The 12,125-nt window shown below is 40.6% G+C and overlaps 1 protein-coding gene across 10 annotated transcripts in view; it reads right to left on the bottom strand.

The window, feature by feature from the left end:
• Positions 1 to 12,125, bottom strand: part of LOC145243658 (uncharacterized) — a 54,595-nt gene that overhangs the window by 23,110 nt on the left and 19,360 nt on the right. For all 10 annotated transcript variants that reach the window (XM_080106706.1, XM_080106702.1, XM_080106704.1 and 7 more), the window contains one exon: positions 3,630 to 3,699. In XM_080106706.1, coding sequence (XP_079962832.1) covers positions 3,630 to 3,699 — 70 coding nt within the window. The remainder of the gene's footprint in view (positions 1 to 3,629; positions 3,700 to 12,125) is intronic.

Raw genomic sequence — 12,125 nt, 5'->3', positions numbered from 1 at the left:
TCTTATGAGCCTATCGGAGAGAAATGATTTAATGATTGAGAAAACATTTCCAGTTATACCGTAGCTGGAAATCTTGTGAAGTAGACCCTTATGCCATACTTTGTCAAAGGCCTTTGATATGTCAAGAGCAATTGCCCTAGAAAGGAAGCCTGTGTCAAGAGATTCACTAATCCTGTGGGATATAACCGTCAGCACATCTGCAGTAGATCTTGCAGAGCGGAAACCATATTGTGTGTCACTAAGAAGGTTGTTTCTGCTGAGGTGGTTGACTATTTCTCTATTTAATATTGATTCCAGTAACTTACTCATAACACAGAGAAGACTTATTGGTCTGTATTGAGAGGGAGATGACTTATCACCTGAATTCTTAAATACAGGGCAAACTGATGAGGTCTTCCAGGGGGTCGGAAAGCACTTCTCCTTAAGGCAGCGCTTAAATAGTTTCGTAAGTATGGGAGCAAGTTCTGGTTGAAGCTTTTTTAACACTATAATTGGGATGCCATCAGGGCCAGTTGCTTTACTGGAATCTAGGTTTTTTATTAGCTTGGCGACCTCATGCACGGATATTTGTATTTGCTTGACAAAGTGGGATATATTAGATTGAAGACTCTTTTTTGGGCCCTGTCCAAGAGGGAGAGACTAGTGGTAGATGCATCAGCTCAGATGTGGCAACAATACTCCATGCATGGATGAATGGTGGTTTTGCAGAGGAACAGGATATTCTCAGGTGTGTATAGTCTTTTAGCACGATAGAGAGAACCCACCTTCTTTGCAGCAGCCTCCGCAATGTCTTTAATCTTTTGGTCCCAATTCATATTGACTGTGAATGTTAAGCCGAGGAATTTGAAGGAAAAAATTCTCCGGTAGGGTGTTGTCATGGATATCGGTGGTTGGAGAGGCTTCTTGCAATTGTAATTGTTTGCATGGCTTCCACAAAGAGACTGATTCAAAAACATTAGTCTTCTGTCATCTTTTATTCAACCCTGGGAACGATTCTGTTTTACAGATTTGGATTATCATGCACTCGCCATGTGACCCTTGTTAAAATTCATACTAGCTAATTTAATTGCCACCAACGTAGGGTCCCCAATATACAACACTTTTTCACTCTTTGTCATGATTGAACATAGTAACCAGAGATAAAAGTCAAGTAAAGAATTGGGATTTTTATAAGATCTTCCTTTGTATCACGCAATGAACCTACGACAAAGTGCTGTCTGAACCATGAATTACAGCATGATTGGAATTGATGTTGCATTTAGACAATCGGTTGCCTCAAAATTATAAAAAATATCAAATTTATGTATCATTAGTGACCTTAAAAGGAGTGACAATAAATAACTGTCAGTGATTAAATTGGCAGCTTTTACTTGTCCGATTAGATGCTCAGCAATACTAAAAACAAGACCTTTCAAAGATCGGATGAACTCCATGGGCACCACCAAGTTATCTGTATTAATGAGAGTAGAAAGTCAACCTTCGTTTTACTTTCAGCAGCCTCATTAACACCATTTGCCCTTTATTTTGTCCTTCAGTTAAACTACTCATGAGCAATGTTTCTGACAAAGAAAGAAAAATGGCTGTTTTCTGAATGGGTTGTTGTTTTTATGAAGTGACATGTAAAGATTTCCAATCCTCTCATCATGTTCATTATAATTCATTTGTCTTTTTATCTCATTAATCCTTTATCCTCAAGTTGTTTTTGGCCTTGATAACTGGTGACTCATAAATAAAGAAAAATGTTGAGAGGAATCCAATCATAGCTCTCCCACAGCTGTAGGGGGGGATTGTCAAAGCTTCAATTTGTCAAAGGACGGCTCATTATGGATCTTCGTAGGTCTCTGTTCAGTCTCGAGAGAAAATGGACATCTCTGTAAGGGTGGCCATGCAGAGAAACTGTCCACCACTATTAGGTTACAGAAGCCATCCAGTGGATCAGTAAAATCTATATGGATCCTAGACCACAGTCGGTCAGTTTTCAGCCAGGTGTCTTTGCTGTGAAAGCACAACATTTGCATAGTTTCACCGCATTTTCAATGTCTTTGTCCATGTCTGTCCAATACACAAGACCTTTCATTCCTGAGATCTCCAGGTGGCTGACATGAAATTCTGTGTTTATTCAGTATGTATAGTGATGAACAAAAATGAAGAAAAACTTTTATCATTTACCTACTTGTCACGGAAAGAAGATGGTTTATTCTAAAAATAGCAAAACATTGATCAAGTAGACTTTTTTTTTTTTCAAAAAAACAAATCCAAACGTATCCAGTATATAATATTTTAAAAATAGTTTTAAAAGATTTTGAAGTGTTTTTGAATAATTCTTAAAAAAAAAAACCAAAAAAGAGTGCAAAAAATGTTTTCCATAATTCTTTAGAAATAATTTCAATAATTCTTAATTAAAATAGGACCGGAAAGACTTTTTAATGATTATTAAATAAGAAAGAAAAATCAGAAAAATGTAAAAAAAAAAAAAAAAAAAAAAAAAAAGAGATATACGCATGAGAGAAAAAAGTGAAGGAACTGATTTGCCTTGTCTGGAAGCAGCTATGCCAGAGTTTAGGAAGTACCTTAGCTGATTATAACCACAAAATGTCTTCCATAAAAAAAAAAAACAATGAAATTTGGCGACTGTAAAAATAATACCCAATGCTTTCTTGTCAATTTATAACTTTTTTTGCGGATAGGCTTGAGCAATCCATCTCCCGTTTTGTGTAATACACATCATATGTCACATGAGCTAGCATAAGTAGGCATAACGATTTTGAGATTTGGATTGAAGTGCGTTAAAAATAATTCTGATTTGAATGAGGATTTCTTTTTATTTCTTTAAATGCCTCCTTTTTCTTTTTCTTTTTTAATAATTCATTTAGAGTATCTTGCAAATTGTGCATATTTAGAATAAATACATCTATGTATTAATACGATAGCGTGTGTGTTATTTTGTGTGTCACACTTACATCTTTTTTCTTCCGAGTGACTGTCGTTTAATTGTTATGACCTTTCATTTCTTGTAATAAATAATTTTACCAAGAATTCTTTATAAGTTTTGGTTTTGGTTTCGATTAAAGCTGATGGCACTCAAATCATCTATTGATTGGCAACAGTCAGCGACATGAACTAGCCATTCATGATTCCTATTGTGGACACAAAAAACATGACGACCAGATATGAGTTCCATGTCTAATTCCGAGTCCAACAATCTACAATGTTCGTGCTTGGAACCATAACTGGTTGTTGATAGTATTAGCATTGGATTGCCGGGCTTGGTCAGCTTTCATGCAAAGTTCGATGAATTAATTGGAAGGAGCCAGCTTAACTGATTCAGGGTAACTGCCATCTCAAGACAAGACATGTCTGCTTTGACCATTGCGAGCCATACCTTTAGTTGACCATCTGAGTGCTTCCTCCAACCAGTGAGTGCAGTGGATGCCACCAGTTTACAGACAAACTCCTCACCAGGCCCGCGCAGCATGTGGCCAAACCACTGGAGTAATCTTATGTTAACATTTTGGATTAAATTTTGGTGTGAAATGTTGTCTGATGTTTCCCACCCCAGAGTCTGGGACAATCACAGCACTGTAAATACCAAAACTGGATGAAAAAAAAAAAAAAAGAAGAAGACTTACCTTGGTTTATATTTGCAGATGAGAAGTGTTATCACAAAAGCTGCCATTAACACTCCGGAAATAGCTCCAGCTACAAGGGATGCAAAATTAAATAAATTAAGATGAAGAAAAAAATTTTTTAATATAGATATATATAAATATATATGATGAGATTAATGGAAATAGTATTCCGATGATATATATCTATATATCTATAAAAGTATATATATATATCTATATAAGTGAAAGTGTCTGTTTATGTACATTTTTCTACACATTGGGAAAATCTTTGTAATCAGTTTTCGGCCAGAAATTTGGTTGTTAAGGGGTCAAAGTTTGATGATTTGACCTTTGAGAACTCTACCAAACTCCTCCGCCAATTTTGGGTCGAAACACTTGAAATTTTAGATATAGGTTCCTTGGACATGGATCTAACTTAATAACTTGATTTGAGCCCAAAACAATAAATGTTAAGGGGTCATAATAAGGGTCAAAGTTTTTTAAAAAATTTGACTTCTGCGGTCTCTACCAAATTACTCAGACAATTTCTAGTCTAAACACTTGAAATTTTACATAAAGGGTATTCAGAGATAGGGAAAGCTTTTTAATCAGTTTACGTTGAAAATTTGAGCTACCAATATATAAATCTATGTATGTATGTTTGCATGTCTGCCTAAAACTTTCGACAAAGGCGACGGATTTTCACAAGATCAGTATCGTTTTGAAGCTTGACCCTTCAGACGACAAATACCGAAAAATTGGCTAAAAAAATTAATTTCTTCACCCAGAACTGGGCACTTTTCTACAGGGAGGGGTCATCCCCTCTTTTTGATTGTCTAGCCTTAATTTAAAGGTGGTCGTAACAGCAAAAACATCATGCTTTTTCACGTTCTTGGGTTCGAGCCTGTCTTCTACTTTTTTTTATTTTTTGCTCAACACACACCTCCAAACACCCAGACAACGCCGGGCACCCATGCTAGTATATATATATATTTATATTAATATCACTGTTTGTACCTACACATCTATCTATTACAATAGAAAAATGCGAGCATGAAAAGTAATATGGTTAAGCTTAAACATGGAAAAGTAAAGGACTAGTTGTTAAAACTGGAAAAGAAAAGGACAAGATATTCTAGTAAAAAATATAATAAATTTATAACTTAAAATATTGCAACATTAAGAATTGATTATATAATGTTACAAAATTGAATTTTTCTATTGTAATCCATGATTTTCCTAGGCTTCCTATAAATTCACTTGTTCTTTGTTTAATTTCAGTCTTATTTCCCCCCCCCCCGTAAAGACATATGTAACAACAATGTATGGCATTCGTCTGCTTTCAATAAAATCTCCCTAATTATCTCCCTTTCATGCTTTCATTCTCACTTGTTACTTCCCTTTTCGAATTAGTAGCAACAGTAGTCGCTGAAGCAACGTGGTTGCTATGGAAACTAGTCATAAAAAATGTCGCTCACCTCCTTACATATTTTTACAATTTTGAACACCAGAAAATTCATCATAACTTTTGTTTTACTGAATGAAAATTGAATTTTTTTGTTTCAAAATATAGCTGAGAAGGTGGTCTATAAACTGTAATAATTGTTTAAAATTTGGTTGAAAAATGAGTAAGCCGTGAAACTTTAAAGCAGTTCTAAATGGCTAAAACTACCACTTAACCATATATTAAAACACGATAGTGTTTTAATGATATACTTATCAACTTTATTGGGCATTTTGACTTTACTGCTAGAGCAAGAAAAAATCTAACTTTCACATTTATTCATTTAGAAGTTGCCTGCTTTCTCGACTTTTGTCATCAATAGCTTTCTTCCTACAAAAATCAATATTTGATTTAAGTATTTCAATTCTTTCTTTTAGATTGTTGCAGCTTGTTCTTAAAAATAAAATTCAATTTAATTCAATTCCTTCTAGAAAATATGTTGTCGAGATCGGTATTACATTGTGAAAAAAGGAGACATAAGTCTATAATTGTCAATATAGAGTTACTTAAATTACTTTCTATACAACAAAGTAAAGTTAGTCGCTTTCTTGAGTGTTGTCATCAATAGCTTGCTTCCTACAAAAATTAATATTTGATTTAAGTATGTCACTTTATATGGTGGATTGTTGCAGCATTAATAGAAATGAAACGTAATTAGATTTAATTCTTTCTATAAAAAAATTCGTTGACTGGATTTGAAATTATTTTCACATGGTGCATTGTCATCATTTTAACATCCATTTGGCATGTATTGGATGGCTTTTATAAACAGACTATCTCTGGCCAGGTCTTTTTCATAAAGCCATTCTTATCACTTTTCCAGGTTTTCCTTGGTCTTCCCCTATGAACCGAACCTACTATCTAAACTGATCTTTTAATCCCAAATCTGTCATCCATTCTTTCAAGGTTACCATATCATCGAAATCTCCCAATTTGCACACATCTCCTTATACTGACTGATATGTCCTAAGGTGGCCTATTATACAGACAAAGATAATGTATTACATGAAAGGAATAAATAAATATATACTGTGGTTTGAATACTGAAAGAGAAGTTTATTTACGTATTTAGACAAATAAAGCATGTTAACGTTCAGGGGGAAGTCTCTGTTCAAAAAAGGTTTGGTGACTTATATAGAACGTTCTGGGTTGGTTACCTATCTCCACATAGCACCTCCCCCAAGCCAATTTCTGTGGAGAAAGAAGTGGCTTACCATTAAAGCGGCTGCGCGTTTGTGCCTGCAGAGCACAAATTGAGAATCAAGATGGCGCCCGCATGCGTTTATGTGGAAAAAAGTCTCGTGGAATCTCGTACCCTGGTTCCATAAATAACGAGGAAAGGAAAGTGGGAGGACAGACGATTTTTAGTCACTAAAGCGAATGGACGCGTGTAAAAGAAGAGGTAGAAGAAAAGAGTGTGGTGAACGAAATAAACGACTCGGTTGAAAGTAGAGTTGTAACGAACACAAGCTATTCCGGCATGACGTCAGGATTTGACCACAAGCTAATTCCCCTGTTTGATGGCAGTAGCACTGATCACTCAGTGCAGGAATGGGTGGAAAAAGCAGAATTAATATGTCAGCTCAGTGGGGTGAAGCGTATAGAATGCGTGGTCCAAATGCGCCTCACTGGGAGAGCATATGCAGTATACCAGCAGTTGGCTGATGAGAAGAAAACAGATTTTGCCTGCATCAAGCGCGCCTTTTTTACAGCATTTGCATTAGATCCAGTTACTGCATGGAAGGAATTCATGGCTCAAAAATTACATCCCGAGGAAACGGTGGATGTGTATCTGGCTGAGCTAAAAAAGCTATCGGTCCTTTTTGGAGGGATGTCAGACAAAGGCTTGGTGTGCACCTTTGTTGCAGGATTACCTAAGAGTGTGGAAGATCTGCTCCGTGCCTCATCCCAAGTGGACGCGATGGACATATCGGAAGTATTGGCGCGGGCACGAGCAATACTAGAGAAAAGTCCTAACACTATAGACCAAGCGGCAGCTGTACAACCATCACAGGTGGGATTGCAGGACCTGGGCGCAGCTACAACCTGCTATAAGTGTGGAGGACCCAACCATTTGGCCCGTGATTGTCTTTCGTCACGTCAACCAACTCGGAAACTTGACGGGCCGCAGTGCTACAAGTGCAAAAAACGCGGACACTTGATCCGCACCTGTCCGGGAAATGGGCAAAGGGAAGAAGCTACAGCGCCAGTCTTCTCCCCAGATCGTCATTGAATAGGGCGTTACCCACTGTAAGCATACACATTAATGGAAGCAAGCGCCTCGCGCTTGTGGACACTGGGTGCACCCAGACTCTCGTAAGCAAGATATGCTGTGCCACTTGGAAAGCAGAGAGAATTCCGGTACTAACTGTAGGCAGAGGTTCACTAGCCTCTTGTGGGGTGAGCATTATCCGTGCAAGCATCAACGACGGGCCTGCAGTAGCAGTGCGAGCCCTGGTTGTGGAGGGAGAGCTTCTCGGGTACGACCTACTCCTGGGTATGGACTTGATTACACAACTGGGTGGAATTACTGTGGACAGAACCGGCAAGGTACAGTTCTCCCGATGTGAGGAACATGTTTGTGCTGCCATAACTCTCGACGAGCCTGACTTTCATGCAAAGTATGATAGAAACACCAATGCATGGACGGTGTCTTGGAAGTGGTCAAACGATCAGCCACCAATATCCTTGCGGAACCGGTTATCGGAATATCCCCCACCCATGTGGCTAAAGGAACAGTATGAAGAAGAACTGCAAACGTGGATCAATAATGGCTGGCTTCTTTCATACCTAGAGGATGAGCTTGGCCCCCCGCAAGGGCTGATTCCCTTGATGGCTGTCGTACAAGAGACCAAACAAAAGATCTGCCCCGTCCTAGACTACCGTGAGCTCAATGAGCATGTCGACCCATATACGGCAAGGGCTGATGTGTGTGCACTCAAATTAAGGAACCCGATATTGTCTAACCAGGCTAGGGTTCAGTCTAAATGTGGCACCAGGCATTATGACAGCAATCATGCATGCTATCCGGCAGCAAGATGAGGCAGTGCAACAGGCAACATCCTCATACATCGATGATATATTCGTCAATGAGAGCCTCATGTCAGCGTAATTGGTTAGAATGCACTTTGAGAGCTTTGGACTGACATGTAAGGAACCATAGCGTCTGTGCGATGGAGCAAAAGTTCTCGGCCTGCATGTGCGCAATAGCAAGGAGGGACTTTGCTGGAGAAGAGGAAGTCACGTCCCCAAGGTCCCATCAAACATCACTTGACGAACAGTGTTTTCGCTTTGTGGAAAGATGATAGGCCATTTCCCTGTGTGCGGTTGGCTCAGGGTGGCCGTGGCGGCCATAAAAAGACGTGCAACAGCCGTGTCGTCAGGATGGGATGATGCAGTACACGATGTCACCCTAAGGAGCATGCTGACAGGGAAAGTGGTGCGTCAGTGGGAATGAGTTCACGGTTTGGGTGGATGCTAGTTCACTGGCCCTTGGAGTTGCCCTTGCAGTTAATGATTCCATTATTGAAGATGCCTGTTGGCTTCGGCCAGAGAATGATTCGAGGCACATAAACCTGGCCGAACTTGATGCCACATTGAAGGGCGTTAACTTGGCGCTTCAATGGCAAGCCAAGGTTCTACATATCATGACTGACTCGGCATGCACTCATCGGTGGATAATCGATGCATTAAATGGAAGAGCACGGCTGATGACATGAGCATCGAGGGAGATGTTAATTCGAAGACGGCTTGCCACCTTGGTTGACACCATCACAGTACGACCTGACCGTGGACGTAGTGTTGATCAGGTCTGCGCTCAACAGAGTAGATGCTCTGACAAGAGTCTCTCAACGATGGCTTCTGGCTGGTGCTCAGAGAGATTCTGATAATCTGCAAAACACATGTGCAGCAGTTGTGTGTAATGTGGATGCAGCGCGCATCATGGATATTCATCGACAGTGTGGACAGCCTGGCATCAAGCGGACATTGTACTTTTTGATTGATCCAGGAGTAGAAAAAAAAGATATCCGAAGTGGTGGAAAGTTGAGAGGCCTGCCAATCCATCGACCCAGCTCCAGCATGATGGAAGAAAGGGGAGTTGGGAGTGAGTGGTAAGTGGCAGAGAGTGGGTATGGACATCACACACTACGGTGGCAAGCACTTCTTTACCCTCATCGATTGTGGGCCTACACGTTTCGCAGGCTGGAGACTCCTCGGGCGCCAGGACTCTTGCAACATTATTCGCCAGCTGTCATCCATGTTCTGTGAAAGAGGTGCGCCCGATGAAGTGCTGACGGACAACGACCCAGCCTTTTGCAGCCATCAGATGAGACAGTTCTTACAAGAATGGGGTGTGCGGCTGCGGCTTAGATGCGCTTATGTGCCTTCTGGCAATGGTATAGCTGAGAGAAGCCATCGCAGTATCAAGACAATTGCAGCCAGGAAGCAGTGCACCATCGCAGAAGCTGTGTACTGGTATAATTTCATGCCAAAGGATGGCGTCTCTCCAGGAACGGCGCCTGCAAATGCAATCTATCAGTACCGTGTCCGCGAAAAAGGAATCCACCCCGATATAACTGTGGCCACTGAGATAGAACGGAATCGATATGCCAAAGGGGATGCTGCCTGGGTGAAGTCGCCAGGAAACCGATGTACTGACAAGTATAAACGGGGCACAGTGACCGATGTGGTGAGTCAGCAGTGTGTCCAGGTTGATGGCGTACCCCGTCACGTTAGGGACCTACGGCCGGCAACACATGTACCACCTCCAGTGGACGATGAGAGTGACTCTGACTCTGAGACGAGTGGGCCATCGCTTTGGTTTGCACCATCCCTATCAAGCAGTGACTCTGATATCAGTAGCCTCCACGGAGATGAAGCCTTCCCCGACCATCAGGCGGTGGATGAGAGCGCACGCGAAGACGAGAGCAGCATTGTCCCCCTTCGCAGAAGCACCCGACGGCGGCAATCGCCACCCCCCTGCCGTCTCTGTGATCATGAGATCAGGGGAGAGTGTGGAGAAAGAAGTGGCTTACTGTTAAAGCGGCTGCGCGTTTGTGCCTGCAGAGCACAAATTGAGAATCAAGATGGCGCCCGCATGCGTTTATGTGGAAAAAAGTCTCGTGGAATCTCGGAGAATCTCGTACCCTGGTTCCATAAATAACGAGGAAAGGAAAGCGGAAGGACAGACGATTTTTAGTCACTAAAGCGAACGGACGTGTGTAAAAGAAGAGGTAGAAGAAAAGAGTGTGGTGAACGAAACAAACGACTCGGTTGAAAGTAGAGTTGTAACGAACACAATTTCTCCTTGGAGAATTTTGCTTAATGCCATTTGTTTTTAGGTCTGGAGCTCAGTCGGTTAACTTTTCTTTTCACTCTTGTACTTTTTCTTCTCAACACCATTTGAGGAGGTGGAGCTGGTGGTGAAACTGGTACTCCCTGACGACCTGGAGTAGAAGATACTACTCTCGAAGTAGGTTGTGCTATGAGTAGAGGAATATTAAAAGAGTCAGACAATACCTCTAAGGGCAGTTCATTATGCTTGTTTGTAGTCATCAGTGTGTTTAGGTCTTAGCTGATCCATATGTCTGCGACAGTCAAATTTACTACTTCTTACCGAATATAACATGTGCCTGATTTTTTTCATAATCATCCCCCTCCTCCCAAAAGCTTTTCCCAGTCCTATAATTCAAGAAGAATATTTTGTCACCAGGTTTGTAGAACCTTGTCAAGTGATTTTCTCTCGTTGCTGTTGTCTTGGTTGCATTTGGTAAAATCCTGTCAAATATGGATCTGATTTTCTGTGCTAACATTAGTTCAGCTGGTGACAAACTGGCATTCGTGTTTGGGTTAGAAGTGATCCTGTATACAGACAAAAAATTTTCAAGACTTCTCATATTCAATGGATAGGGCCTTGCAGAATTCTTCAAACTCTTTGCTGGTAAATTGGGTGCCGTTGTCACTGACAATAGTTTTAGGTACTCCAAAACGACTGAAGAGACGTCTTAATGCATCTATAGTACTAGTCAATGCCAGATGTTTACACTTAATCACTTCCGGCCATTTTGTAAAGCTGTCGACAACCACTAAGAAATAATGCCCATTCAACAGACCTGCATAGTCAATGTGTAACCGCATCCATGGTGCATCTGTCTTCGGCCACGGTTGCATCTGTACAGGTGGTGCCTTTGCTGCTATTATAAGGGTTTCATTCTGGACATGCCTGGATGACCGCTATGGAATTCTTTTAGCATTCTCTTTTGCAGTGTGGTTGGTATGACGACTCTGTCTGCATACAATAAAGTCTGTGAGCAAATTGAATATAGCGAAATTTTTCAGTCTTTCTTTGACTTGTCATTTACCTGCACCTGGTTTTTCGTTCTTAAAATGAATTCATCTGTTTCTGCTGCCTTATTGATGTCGTCCAGAGTCACTGGTAACTCTCGAATCATGTTGCACAACAGTTCAGAGTTTTTTTTCCTCTCCCAATACAGCTATCACTGTGTCCTCTTAAGGTTCTGCACACTTTCGAATCAATCTGCATGTCTGATATTTTTGGATGAAATGTACTCCATTTTAAGATTATAATTCAACAGAATTATGCTCCATTGTTGAAGTGTGTTTGCAGTGTGAGTGGGTATGCCTGTTTTAAAATAAAAAAAAGTATAGTCAACAAGGGCTTGTGGTCAGTCTGCAACGTAAAAATCCTGCCATGAATAAATCTATGGAATTTTTTAATTGCATAAATTATTGCCAAACTTTCTTTTTCAATTTGAGAATAGTTTCTCTCTGCAGGCAAAAGTGATCTGGAAGCATGAACTATTGGCTTTGTTGATCTGTCTTCCAGTCTATGGAGAAGTACTGCTCCTATACCATAATCACTTGCATCTGACGCCACAATCAATTCCTTTTGTGGATGGCAGTGTGCCAGTGTTAAATCAGATAGCAGGCATTTCTTAATCTCTTCAAATGCACTTTGGCACTCCTTTGACCAAATCCACTTTCGTCCTTTT

This window comes from Euprymna scolopes, chromosome 22 (assembly GCF_053919585.1).
Source record: "Euprymna scolopes isolate OS-2025 chromosome 22, ASM5391958v1, whole genome shotgun sequence".
NCBI lineage: Eukaryota > Metazoa > Mollusca > Cephalopoda > Sepiida > Sepiolidae > Euprymna > Euprymna scolopes.
This window is presented reverse-complemented; position numbering and strand designations above follow the sequence as displayed.